General features: G+C 39.1%; 1 protein-coding gene across 2 annotated transcripts in view; it reads left to right on the top strand.

The window, feature by feature from the left end:
* Positions 1-14,714, top strand: part of VWA8 (von Willebrand factor A domain containing 8) — a 631,595-nt gene that overhangs the window by 20,877 nt on the left and 596,004 nt on the right. Inside the window, exon 1 of one of the 2 annotated variants that reach the window (XM_077158361.1) lies at positions 2,664-2,909. The exons of the other annotated variant lie outside the window; for it this stretch is intronic. Within the exon in view, the coding sequence (XP_077014476.1) occupies positions 2,756-2,909 (154 nt within the window). The 5' untranslated portion in view covers positions 2,664-2,755. Of the gene's footprint in view, positions 1-2,663; positions 2,910-14,714 lie in introns of those variants that run through there. 2 annotated transcript variants of the gene reach the window in all.

Raw genomic sequence — 14,714 nt, forward strand, 5'->3', positions numbered from 1 at the left:
TTTTCTTTCTCTCTGACAGTATCTTGTACTACTCTCTGAGGATTACATCTCTCATCAGGCTGGTTGCACTGGCCCCATAAATTAGCCATGCTTGTTAGTACTTCAAGCCTCTACTCATGCTTTATACCTGACTTCATTTATCCTAATTTAAACTATCATGCAAAGTAAAGCTCAGGTGCTACCATCTCTCTAATGCCAATCCAACTTCCTCATTGCAGATTTGCCACTCTAAAAAATATTTACCATCTATCTTCCCATTTCCCAGTGGGTAATGTGCAAACTCTTTTCCCTTGGTGTTCTAGGTTGCTAGCTGCTGGAATGCAACACACCAGAGACGGATTGGCTTTTAATAAAAGGGGATTTATTTTAGTAGTTCTTCAGAGGAAAGGCAGCTAACTTTCATCTGAGGTTAGGGCGATCTCTGCTGGCCTTCTCTCCAGGCCTCTGGGTTCCAACAACTTTCCCTGGGGTGATTCCTCCCCAAGGCCTGGGCTGAGCTGTGAGTGCTGAGATGAGATATGCTGAGCTGCTTGGGCTGTGCTACCTTGCACTCGCTCATTTAAGCACCAACCAATTAAGTCAAGCATCTTTCATTGTAGCAGGCACACCTCCTAGCCAACTGCAGATGTAATCAGCAACAGATGAGGTTCACGTACCATTGTCTCATGTCCGCAGCAACAGAACTAGGTGCCTTCACCTGGCCAAGTTGAGAACTGAATCTAACTACCACACTTGGCATACAACTTGGTCCCAAATTTCTCTTTCCCATCTTATCTCTATTAACTATTTTATGTACTTGACTTCCAGACATTGTGAAGGGCTCTCTTATTCTCAGTCTTGCCAGGTGCTTTTAGCACTGTTTGTCTCTGTACATATTCTTTTCTCTGGCAGATATGACTTGCCCTTTTATCATACTGACAAAGTCTTGCATATCATTCAAGAACCGCTTCAAACATCGCTTCCTCTGTGAAGTATCCTTGAGCTCTCCCAGTTTCACCTCAGAGTACCTGAATCTAAAGCTACACACATGTCCTATTGTATTGTAATTCTTTATTTGTGTGTTTTTCTTCTATTCGATGTGAGCTCTTTTCTTCACAGTACCTAGTAGGAAGGTATTTATGCAATAGTTGTTCAGTAAGTGTTTGTGTGTCTAACCTGTATGGATCTCCCTATTGTCTTAGTTCAAAGAGCTCTTTGGCTTACATTAGTCATTTTGCCACATTGCCTTAGATTATTTTTCTGCTCTCTCAAGTGTGTACTGGGCTCTAGAGAGAATAAATGGAATTTCCGTGACCAAATTACTTAGCTCTTCCAGCCTCAGTTTCTTCATTGTAAAACGGGGGATAATAATAGTACCTTAATTAAGGCATTGTTGTGTGAAATGAAATAATGCATTAAAGTGTTTACCACAATGCCTGTCATGGAGTGTGTGCTTAAATGGGAAAAGCACTATTATAAGCTGTTACATCCTATACTGGTCATTTTCCCCTAGTGGACTCAGAGTGTGGTGATTAAAGGAGAAAATATACGTGAAACCACATTGTAATACCTGATGCAAATTTTTATTATCTTTATTATTTCTAATTATGTTAGAAGCCTGTTTCAGCCTAAATCTCTATATAGTCCATGCATTTAACACCATGCACAAGCCCTGCTTACCCTTGCTTCTCTTTTTTTTTTTTTTTCCAGCTTCCTCTCCTATCCGTTTTTTCTCAGCATCTTATTACAGAGTTGTGCACATGGAAGGTAATCAATAGGTATGGAAAGACTAAGGCTGTTCTAGAATTAGCAAGGCCCCAGACAAACCAAAAGTGAGGTCTTCTGAATTCTTTTTTTCCCATGTTTGTTTTGCATAACTTGATTTGCACTTTTTGCCTTTGTCAATTTACTCCTGACATTTTGGAGATGCCAAAATTATATTAAGCTTAGTTTGCTTTGTGGTAGAAAAAATACTGCTTATGGAATGTATGAAAGGAAGGCAGCCTCAGGCAGTGTCCTACTTTTTTCTCTTACTAAAGACAGAAGTTATACTTAAGCAACTCTTGCACTGCAGAAGGACTGCGAAAGGGCTCAGTTTGGGTCCTTGCTGATATTTGGGCATTTTCTATATGTCTCGAAGAGATGCGTTTTTCATTTAGAATTTAGAAGTGATAAAAGCTGTAGGGAATGGGGGGGGGGGTGCGGGGAAAGGACAAACGGTAAAGCTTGAAAGTACTTGAAGGAAACACTGCTATGGTTACAATGACTCAAGACCGGTGAAAGTTCGGCATTGAGGGTAAACCCACTATAATAATGGGTCATTAACGTAGAAATGAAGACAGCATAACGTTTGCGAGTTCAGGGTGCATTGAGGTATCTGCAGAACCACATCGACAGTGCTTCTAAAAACTGCAGCATTTGCACAACTCCTGAGAACTGACAGGGCTGTAGGAAAATGAGTGGAAACCGGGCAGGGGAAACTAGGCGGGCCGAGGGGTGTGGAGCACACAGGTGAGGGCGCGGGGAGGGACAGCTCCGAAGGTCCCCTCCCGCGGTGCAGGCTGCCCGGGCCTGCGCTCGGCGGTTTCCTCCGCACCCGTGGGCCGAGCCGGGCCGGGCCGAGAAGGCGCAGCCCGCCGCGCCGGGGGAAGGAGTTTCCGGCGGACTCGGTTCGGGACCGCTTCCTGTTCCCCTACCCGCGCTGCTTCTCACTGCCCGCCCGGGACACAGCTCGGTCCCGCACCCTCTCGCCTTGCGCCGCCGCGTCCCCGGCCCTATGCAGTCCCGGCTCCTGCTCCTTGGGGCGCCCGGCGGCCCGGGCAGCCCGGCCGCGCGGCGTGTGCGGCTGCTGCTGCGGCAGGTGCTGCCGGACGGCGACGGGCGGCGGCCGGAGGTCAGACTGATACACGCCGGGGCGGGGGCCGACACAGGTAACCCCGGACGCCCCCGCGGCCCTCCCGCAGCCCCGCGGTTCGTACCGCGGCCCCGCGCCCCGCCGCCTCCCCTGCCTGCTGCTTCATTCCATCAGGGAAGGAGCGCTGCGCAGACAGCCAGGGGATCGCGTTTCTAGCGCCGACCTCGCCGCTCAGCTAATTGCTGTGTCAACGCGGGGGAAGGCGCTTGCCCTCTCTGGGCCCCGGAGTTTCATTGTGCTCACCAAGGGGTCAGACTAGAGTCTCTGACGACCTGGAATAGTGCTTTCTTTTTCCCTCTCGGGTCCCCGCCCCCGTCCCCCCAATGCTACTTTTAACCCCAGAATCTTGTCTTTGATTTGACTACACGACGAAGTTAATGCAGCAAGGCACAGGAGTTGTGAAAACTGGACTTGACCTTGCTCCTTGTGTCCTATGTGCCCGGAAGCCGTTCCCTTCCCTGTGTCAGCCAGAGCTTTGACGGCTTAAAAGTGTACCCTCGCCAACGAACTCCTAGTTCACGGTGTTTTAAATGCATCCATGAGCCTTTCTCAGTTTTACAGGAGTTTTCTTTCTTCTCGGGTTCAAATAGTCTTACAGCTAAAAGTCATACCAATTTTAGTTAAAACCCTTCATGCTACAGTGAGGAAACTAAGATCCAGAAGGGAAAAGTGACGCGCTGGAGATGATACCCCTGACTCGTGACCCCACTAGAGTCTTATTATCTGGTTTCTCAACTCACTGTTTTTTGGCTGTCCCTCAGCAGGTTTTAGGACTCTTTTTTTGTTGTGTGTTGAGGTTAGAATATGTGTACTGATTAAGAGATGTATGTTGTTGCTCTTGAATGTTAAGGTGACTAAGCAAGATTTTGTCGGCGTCATTGTTGCTTCGGATAGCGGAGGTGGTTTTTAGCGTGCAATTCTGAGTTTCATTGTCGTTGTTACCCCCCCCGTCCCACCGCGCCCAGATCCAATCTTTTCCTTGTTAGAAAATCCCATGCAGTTAATGTTGTTCATTCATTCATTTATTGAACAAAGTTTTTTTCAGTATAGCGTTGTGATTTCAAATTTTACCCCTTATTCGATTAGCATGGCTTCTAGAGTGTTTATTTTTTCTTTTCATTCTTTCTGGTTTGTTTGTTCCTTTGTCCTAGAAGGCAGAGGTCAAGGGTGGCAGTATAGTAGTCTATAATTTGCACTTTGGAATTAAGCTATCTGGGTTGGAGTCCACTTGTGCACTCTCTGTATGAACTTGGGGGTAGGTTACTTAACATTGTGCCCCAGTTTTCTCAAATGTAAAATGAGGATAGGGTATTATGAGTATTTAATTAATATAATCCCGGCACATGTTTAATGTTTGATAAAAGTTAGCTTCTTTTATTATTGATTAAAGTACATCTGTTTTTAACTATGTGAGAGTTACTCTGTTTTTTGGCTTTTGAAGAAATTAAGCCTGTTCTAGGTTCAGATCTGTCAGAACTATCTGGTAGGCAGATGGAGCAGAGTTAATTGATGCGAGTGCTTTTAAAAATAAGTTTTCTTTGTGCATGAATGTTGATTGTGAAAACGTTAGAAATGTAGGTGGGTGTGGATTTTTAAAGGCTGTATTATATGGGCATAGGTGATTAGTTGTAAATGTTCTCAAAATTTAGTGTTAGGTCCAGCAAATCAGTATAGGCTTTGCTTCAAATATGAGTTATACCACATTACAGACAACATTTTAACTTCTTAGATGCAATCATTGACTCTGGCAGAATCAGATTATAAGGAATAAATTGTTAACTCTTTTTGCCTTGCTCCTGCAAAGAGTCACAAAGTATGAGAATGGTGGATAAATGAAGTTGGAAATTTACCCAGGCTGCTACATTCAAGTAGCAACGGAAGCCAGAAACAGAAGACAAGCCCTTAGGTGCCCTAAGACATGATGTTGACCATCAAGGTTGGAATGGTCCATTTTGGACCAGAGCTCATACACAGACAAATAGCAGTAAGCTGTAATGGATTATGGTGTATGTTGGAAAGATGCTCTTAGCTGCTGTGGTAGATTCAGTTGTCAACCTGGCCAGGTGAAGGTGCCTAGTTCTGTTGCTGCGGACACAAGCCAATGGTACGTGAACCTCATCTGTTGCTAATTACATCTGCAGTCGGCTAGGAGGCGTGTCTGCTGCAGTGAGTGATGTTTGACTTAATTGGCTGGTGCTTAAATGAGAGAGCGCAAAGTAGCACAGCCTAAGCAGCTCGGCATTTCTCATCTCAGCACTTGCAGCTCAGCCCAGGCTTTTGGAGATGCAGAAATAAGTCACCCTGGGGAAAGTTGTTGGAACCCAGGGGCCTGGAGAGAAGACCAGCAGAGACTATCCTGTGCCTTCCACGTAAGAAAGAACCTCAGTGGAAAGTTAGCTGCCTTTCCTCTGAAGAACTAACAAAATAAATCCCCTTTTTATTAGAAGCCAATCTGCCTCTGGTGTGTTGCATTCCGGCAGCTAGCAAACTAGAACAGCTGCCCTTATACATGTGACCAGTAATGATACTGTTGTAGTTTGCTAGCTGCCAGAACTCAATATTCTAGAAACAGAACAGCTTTTACAAAGGGGAATTTATGAAGTTGCAAGTTTACAGTTCTAAGGCCGTGAAAATGTCTTAATTAAAGTAAGTCTATAGAAACGTCCAATCCAAGGCATCCAGGAAAAGATATCTTGGTTCACAAAGGCCAATGAAGTTCAGGGTTTCTCACTCAACTGGAAAGGCATATGGCAAACATGGCTATGTCTGCTAGCTTTCTCTCCAGGTTCCTTGTTTCATAAAGCTTTCCCAGGGGTATTTTCCTATTTTATCTCCAGAGGTCTCTGGCTATGTGGACTCTCCTGGTTCTCATGGCTCTACCTCCAAAATGTTTCCCCTTTTAAAGGATTCCAGTTAATTAATCAAGACCCACCTGGAATGGGTGGAGTCACAAGTCCCTCTAATCAAAGGTTAATACCCACAATTGTGTGTGTCACATCTCCTGGAGATAATCCAGTCAAGTTTCCAACCTGTAGTGCTGAACAGGGATTAAAAGAAATGACTGCCTTCTTAAATGGATCAGGATTAAAACATGACTTTTCTAGGGTGCGTAATCCTTTCAAACTGGCACAGATACCGATCAAAAGTGGTTGGTTCTCAGCCTGATGCACTCAAATGACCAATTTCTGAGACACTGGGATTTTAAAGAGAGAATGAGTTGAATGCTTGAAGCAGATCAGATGGCCTATCAGGCCCCAAATCTCTATGAACTACAGTAACTCTGATAGTTTTATAGTATCAAAAGGTAGGAAGGTTTAGGATAATGACAACAGTGGTTTAATATGATGTTAGAGATTATCTAATTATTCAGCATGTACAGATGATTACATGCTTAATTATAGAACCTATTTATACTTAATAGGTTAAAGTTTAAGGTATTGCGCATGTCAGGCAGGCCAATTTTAGTTAGATCCGGCTCCATCTATCAAAATAGCTTTGGAATTGGGGTGTGTTAGTTGTGGGCTGACTGAAGGCCTTCATTAGTAAACATTAGGGGCTGTCTTTATTGATCATAAGACTCTAAAGTTGAAAAATAGGATAAGGGGTGTAGAGGTATAAGTGGGGTCAGTCACCCAGTTTTTGCAATCACAAGATAAAGATTGTTTATAGTTAGACAATCAGCATCAAAGATCAAAGCAGCTGGATTACAGCTCAGAAATTTCAGGTATTTCCCTCTGGCCACTCTAATACATCAGAAAATAAAAAGAAAGAGGATGGTATGGTAGCCCATGACAAACTCTGGGATCTGTCCTGTAACTGCTTACTGAAGAGTCCTTTGAAAACTATTGCTTTTTCCTTTTTTTGCTTTGTGTATCTGTTATAGTATACAGTAAAAAAAGTTAAAAAAAAAAAAAAAAAAGAACTGGTACAAGGAGAAAAGCCAGAAAATGGACACTCAAAAAAAAATAAAATAAAATAAAATAAAAAAAAATAAAAAGAAATATCTGTATAATGATTCAGTAAGCATAAAGTAGCTCAGTATCTCTGCATTTAATCAGCATTGCTTCCTGGTAGTTTGGAAAAAGAGCAACAAGCTATGTAAACAATAGGTGCAAGTTATATACTATTCTTATTTCTCCTGGACTGTAAGTTTCCAGAGGACAGGGGCTTGGTCTTATTTTTCTTTATATTCCTTTCAGTACCTGTCAACCCCTTGTACCTAATAAGCTTTCAATGGCTTATTTTATTAAAGTTCATAGAGAGATGAAGTGGGAAAGACTGGAGTTGCCTTATTGGCTCTCAGGACAGGCCCTTACTTTTCATGCTTTGTCGTCACAGTACCCAGAGTTTGCAAATTCTTTATATCCCTTTAAACTTCATTTAGTAATCCTGGCTCTTGGTTTTGAGAACAAAGAGATTAACAAGGAGTTATGTGCTGCTGAGTTTTCGATAAAGAGTAATGTAGTAATTTCACAGATGGAGCAATTCAATAGGACGCTAATGTTAAACATATCATAAATCAAATGATAGGCCTGGAAACATAACTGTTTAAGTCCACCATGACATTTAGTCCCATTTGTTAATACCATTATTATTAAAGAAATTTACTTTTTTCTTTAGGACTCTTGTGCATGAAATAAATTTGTTTACAGAAGTATTTTTATTTTTTTCTTTTTCTTTCTTTTTCTTTCTCACCATTCCCCCAAGGAACGGGGGCTTTGCAAATACTTTTTTGCGTGTGTATGTGTGTATGAATTTATTTATTTATACTAATATATATTTTTCTCTTTTAAAAATGGGGTCATGTGTGTTTTATAACTTATTCTCACTCAGTCATTATGAAAGTATTAACATTGATAAGTATTGCTGTACATAATAATTTAAAGTAGGTATTAGGTTCATATATGTATCTATATGATTTTTCCAATTTCCCATTCTTGGCTACATAGAAGACTATTTTAAAATATATACGCTCAATGCAGTAAATATCCTATGTAATGTTTGTGATTTTTAGATTGTATTCTTGGGCTACAATATATTTAAATAATAATAAATGACTTTGTTTGGAGAGGGGGAATATAGAACTTGGACTTCAACTGAGGAATGTGGTATTAAGAGAAAAAGGGCCATGTTAGGGCCCTCAAAGATTCAGTTGTTAGCTCTTTATTTACTAAGTACTAAACTTTGGGGGAAAATATTAATTGTTTTAAACCTATAGTAGGCTCTATTGACCCTAAGGACATTCTGATTCTGTTGTGTATTAAAGAATTTAGCAGTAAAAACCCAGAACAGTTTTAACCTAATAAATTGTTTGAAAGATCTGTATTAGGGGCATGGACACTAACATGGAAATTGCCAATTCCTTTGGTTTTCTCCTTAGTATTATCAATGATGACAACTAAATCAATGATTTTTTTATTATTATATTTTTATTGAGAAATCGTCACACGTACATTCCACACATGGTGTACAATCAGTGTCTCACAATATCATCACATCATTGTGTATTCATTACCATGATAATTTTTTAGAACATTTGTAATACTCCAGGAAAAGAAATGAAAAGAAAAAAGAAAAAACTCAAACATACCATACCCCTTACCCCTCCCTCTCATTGACCACTAGTGTTTCCATCCACCCAATTTATTTTACGTTTTGTCCCCCATGTTATTTATTTATTTATTTTATCCATGTTTGTTTTACTCATAATTCCATATCCTGGATAAAGGTAATCGGTGATTCTTAACTGGGGATGATTTTGCTCCCCTCCATCCAAGGAGACATTTTATAAAGTTGAGACATTTTTGGTTGTTACACTGCGGTGGGGGTGCTACTAACATCTAGTAGGTAGAGGCTGGGAATGCTGCACAGGACAGATAACATAATTATCTGACCCAAAATGTCTATAGTGCAGCTGAACTAAACTGACCACTCTCTCAAAGCCACATGCTATTGAACTGTGAGCATGTGCCATAAAGTTAAGCATCTTATGATATGCATATGCGTTAACAGGATATGTGGTCTCCAATTTGGAGGGGATTAAGAACATTATAACCATATTTTACGGCAAGAGCTACTATAGATAGGCCTGAAAGACATAACTGAGAAAAGTATTTTTGAGATCGGTAAGGATCTTGGCAATAGAGCAGCTGAGGAAAATATCCAGATTTCTCATGAGTTAGCCAAAAATTACATTAAAACTATCAGTATTTCAAAAATTTAAAGGATTATTTGAAATTATCATGCAAAATGAAACCCTTCCTGAAAAAGCTATATATTTCAAAATTTGTTATTGATTGAATATAAAATAAATATATATAAAATATATATAAAATATATATATTCAATATAAAATAATTGAATCTCTTTAGTATTTGACCCATTGGCCACAGAGGGAAATGCTCAGCTGTAGAAGATATCACTGGTAAAATTCTATACGGACAAAAAAAAAGATCAGTGAATCAAATTGTCACTACAAATCATACGTAAAGTGAAATGTAAAAAATGCTCTATAAAAATTGATCAAGATATTCTTTTGCTTAATGAATTTTGCTCTGAAAATTACCTATTTGATGAAAAATTCATGAATGTTAGTATTATTCTGACTAAAACGTTTGTTTATAGAATGTCTTTGTGGTCCTCTATCCCTCTCTGAATGTATATCTTAATTTGTAAAACAGGCGTGATTACACTTACTCTTCTTGCTTTTACCTTTCAGGAATTGCTATATTAATGATCATTTTGTTTCAAGTGGCAGAAATGTACACAGAGGAATACATTGATTTTGTTAATAGCAATTACTTGAAATAGCTCACAGGAAGGAGCCTTACTTAGAGACAAGGTTAATGAAACAATGTATTAATGTGTCTATACCAGGTAGCTGGTGCTCAATAAGTATTGGCTGATCTCTAGACTAATTTAGGGATTTCCTTTTTTTTTTTTGAATTTTAACTTTTTTTATTGTGTAGTATAATATATATACAAAGAAATAAAAAAGCAATAGTTTTCAAAGCACTTTTTCAACAAGTAGTTACAGGACAGATCCCAGAGTTTGTTGTGGGCTACCATATGATCCTCTCGTATTTTTCCTTCTAGCTGCTTCAGGATATAGGGGGCTAGGGCTTAAATATTTTTTTTACCACCACAATTGACTTTTTTTCCTTCTTTTTTTTGGTGAAGAATAGTATATTTACAAAGAAGATATAAATTTCAAAGCACAGCACCACAATTAATTGTAGAACATATTTCAGAGTTTGACATGGGTTATAATTTCTCAATTTTAGGTTTTCCTTCTAGCTGCTCTAAAATACTGGAGACTAAAAGAGATCTCAATTTAATGACTCAGCATCCATATTCGTTTGTTAAATCCTGTCGTTGCTGTATTACTCCACCATCACCTTTGATCTTTCCATCCCTTTCTTTAGGGGTGTTTGGGCTAAGGCAGTTCTATATTTTTGCTATTGGAAGGGGCTGTCACTAATATGAGTAGGGAGAGGGAACTATCTGATGTTCTGGATAGGCTGGGTTAGGTTTCAGGACTTATCTGGACCAGGGACCCATCTGGATGTTGTAGGTTTCTGGAAAGTTACTCTAGTGCATGGAACCCTTGTGGAATCTTATATATTGCCCTACGTGTTCTTTAGGATTGACTGGAATGGTTCTAGTTGGTGCTTGGCAGGTTATGATAGGTAACAAAGTCTACCTGAAGCTTGTGTAAGAGCAACCTCCAGAGTAGCCTCTTGACTCTACTTGAACTCTCTCTGCCACTAATACTTTATTAATTACACTTCCTTTCCCCCTTTTGGTCAGGATGTAATTGTTGATCCCACAGGGCCAGGTCTGGATTCATCCCTGGGAGTCCTCTCCCACGTTCCAGGGAGACTTTCATTCCTGGATGTCTTGTCCCACATAGTGGGGAGGGGTATGATTTCACTTGCAGAGTTGGCCTTAGAGTAGTGAGGCCACATCTGAGCAACTAAAGAGGTCCTCCAGAAGTAACTCTTAGGCATGCCTATAGGTAGTCTAAGCTTCTCTACTACCTATATAACCTTCACAAGAGTAAGCCTCATGATCAAGGGAATGGCCTATTGATTTGGGTGTGCCTGAAGTTTGACACAGTATCAGGAAGGTTTAATAGTTCCATATGGTAAGGTTTAATAGTTCCATATTCTTTCTCCCATCCCTCAGGGGACTTTGCCAATACTTTTTGATTATCTGCTTAATATACTGTAGGATGTCTCTAGGCATCACAATAATCTATACAGGATTAAAGGACCTCTTTCTTATTCTGTGCTCCCTTTGTTTCAGTTGTTCAAATGAACTATAAAGATAGGTTGAATTAGATTATGCACTACAGAAAATTTCAGTTCCAGACCAAATAAACCTTTCTTCCATTGGTCTCAAAGAGTATGTGTGGTTCTAAAATATAGACACTATTTTCCTTACCCCTATGCTCTGAATTACTTTGACACCAACCTGTTTGGCTTCATTCTTATCTCTAAATATCAGGTTATATATATAAAACAGCCTCTCAAAATCCGGAAATAATAATCACCACTCCAGACTTAATGTGTCTGCTCTAAAAGCGTACAATCTAGGCCCCTGTTTTCTTACAAGCATTTTCTAAAGGTGACCTTACCATTGTTGTTCTTTTGTTTCTGGCTTATTTTGTCTCACCAAATGTCCCACGTGTTCATTCACATCATTGCATGCCTCACGACTTTGTTCCTTTTTGTAGCAGCACAACCTTTGTTCATAAGTATACACCATCGTTCACCAATCTACTTCTCCATCAGTGCATCCTTCAGCCAGATGCATTCATTGGGCATCAGAGAGAGGGCACAAAGTCCGTAATCAATCAAAATTTTCAATTTTAGATAATTTCATTTTTCCCAAGAGGAAGAAAACCAATGAACACACCCTCGCCAAATAGGAAGTCTAAACTTCCTCATAACTCTTGTCCCTTCCCCCATTATTTACTTCTGCTGAGGTAGTGGTGATGGTTTTCTTTTGAACATAGCTCATAGCATGTAATCAGTTTTTCCTCTACCCTTGACTTAAACACTCTTTGTGCAAGAATCATATCTTTGAAGTAATTCTTGTGAGAATTAATTTATATTTCTAGTGTTAATCAGGGGGACATGTAGGTCTATACAACCCCTTTCAATCTTATTCATCTTCAATATGGTAATATTACTTATAGACCAACCTTCATTCCTATCTATTCCCTTACATTGGAGTTCAACCTTGTCAGCTAATGGTTCGCCCATCTCTAGCTTCCATGTATCTCTAAGTCCCCTATATTCTGTATTATAAGCCTCTGATTATACCTTTATGCTGGTCATAAAAGTAGAATCATACAGTATGTATCCTTTTGTGTCTGGCTAATTTCACTCAGCATTATGTCCTCAAGGTTCATCTATCTCGTCATGTGCTTCAGAACATCATTTTGTCCTACTGCTGCATAATATTCCATTGTACGTATATACCACCTTTTGTTGATCCACTTGTCTGCTGATGGGCATTTAGTTTGTTTCTATGTTTTGGTGATTGTGAATAATGCTGCTTTGAACATCGGCATGCAAATGTCTGTTTGTGTCATTGTTTTCAGCAGCTCTTCTCGGTATATACTGAGTAGTGCTATTGCTGGGTCATAGGGCAACTCAATATTTAGTTTCCTAAGGAACCGCCAAACTGTCTTCCATAGTGGCTGCACCATTATACATTTCCACCAGCATTGCATAAATGTCCCAGTTTCTCCACATCCTCTCCAACATTTATAGTTTCCTGTTCGTTCAATAGCAGCCATTTTTATAGGTGTGAGGTGATTTCTCATTCTAGTCTTGATCTGTATTTCCCATATAGCCAATGAAAATGAGCATCTCTTCATGTGCTTTTGAGCCATGTGTATTTGCTTTTCAGATATTCATATTGTGAGTCCATTTTATAATTGGGTTGTTTGTTCTTTTATTGTTGAGTTGAATGATTTCTTTGTATATATAGGAAATCAAACCTTAGTCCGATATATGATTTCCAAATATTTTCTTTGAGTTGGCTGTCTTTCACCTTTTTTGACAAAGTCTTTTGAAGTGCAGAAATATTTGATTTTGAGGAGTTCCCATTTATCTATTTTTTCTTTTGCTGCTTGTACTTTGGGTCTAAAGTTTAGGAAGCTACCTCCTATTACTAGGTCTTGAAGATGTTTCCCTACATTTTCTTCTAGAAGCTTTATGGTGCTTGTTCTCATATTTAGGTGTTTTATCACTTTGAGTTAATTTTTGTGTAGGGTGTAAGATAGGGGTCCTCTTTCATTCTTTTGGCTATTGATATCCACTTCTACCATGCCCAATTATTGAAAAGACTTTTGTTCCAGTTCAGAGGATTTTGGGGCCTTGTCAAAAATCAATTGGCCATAGATTTGGTGGTCTATTTCACCACTCTCCTTTCAATTCCATTGGTCAGTGCTTTTATCTTTGTGCCAATATCATGCTGTTTTGACCACTGTGGCTTTATAATAGGTTTTAAAGTCAGGGAGTGACTTTAATCCTCCCACTGCATTCTTATTTTTTAGGATGCTTTTTAACTATTTGGGGTCTCTTTCCCTTCCAGATGAATTAGGTAATTAGCTTTTCCAAATTTTCAAAGTAGGTTGTTGGAATTTTGATTGGTACTGTGTTGAATCTGTAGATCAATTTGGGGAGAATTGGCATTTTAACTATATTTAGCCTTCCTATCCATGAGTAGAGAATGTCTTTCCACCTATTTAGATCTCCTTTGATTTCTTTTAGCAATGTTATGTAGTTTTCTGTATTCAAATCCTTTACATCCCTAGTTAAGTTCATTCCTAAGTACTTGATTCTTTTAGTTGCTATTTTGAATGGAATTTTTTCCTTAACTGACTCCTTAACTAGGTCATTGCTTGTGCATAGAAATGTTACTAATTTTTGCACATTAATTTTATATCCCATCACCTTGGTGAATTTGTTTATTAGCTCAAGTAACTTTGCTGTAGATTTCTCAGGATCTTCCAAGTATAACATTATATCATCTGTAAGTAATGAGAGTTTTACTTCTTCCTTTCGAATTTGAATGTCTTTTATTTCTTTGTCCTACCTGATTGCTCTAGCTAGAACTTCTAGCACAATGTTGAGCAATAGTGGTGACAGTAGCCATCCTTGTCTTATTCCTGATCTTAGGGGAAAGCTTTCAGTTTCTCTTCATTGAGTATGATGCTGGCTATCGGTTTTTCATATATTCCCTGTATCATATTGAGGTAATTACCTTTGATTCCTATCTTTTGGAGTGTTTTTATCAGAAAAGGATGCTGAATTTTGTCAAATGCTTTTTCAGCATCAATCAAGATGATCATGTGATTTTTCCCTTTTGATTTGTTAATGTGCTGCATTACATTAATTAATTTTCTTGTGTTGAACCATCCTTGCATTCCTGGTATAAATCCCACTTGATCATGGTGTATAATTCTTTTGTTGTGCTGTTGGATTAGATTTACTAATATTTTATTGAAAATTTCTTCATCTATGTTGATTAGGGTGATTAGCCTGTAGTTTTCCTTTCTTATAGCATCTTTACCTGGTTTTGGTATTAAAATGATATTAACTTCATAAAATTAGATAGGTAGAGTTCCTTTTTCCTCAATTTTTTTGAAAAGTTTGAGCAGGACTGTGTTAGTTCTTTATGGAATGTTTGCTAAAATTCCCCTGTGAAGCCATCTGCCCCTGGGCTTTTCTTTGTAGGAAGATTTTTGATGGCTGATTGAATCTCTTTACTTGTGATTGGTTTGGTGAGATCATCTATTTCTTTG

The sequence above is a fragment of the Tamandua tetradactyla genome, chromosome 4, assembly GCF_023851605.1.
Source record: "Tamandua tetradactyla isolate mTamTet1 chromosome 4, mTamTet1.pri, whole genome shotgun sequence".
NCBI classification, from domain to species: domain Eukaryota; kingdom Metazoa; phylum Chordata; class Mammalia; order Pilosa; family Myrmecophagidae; genus Tamandua; species Tamandua tetradactyla.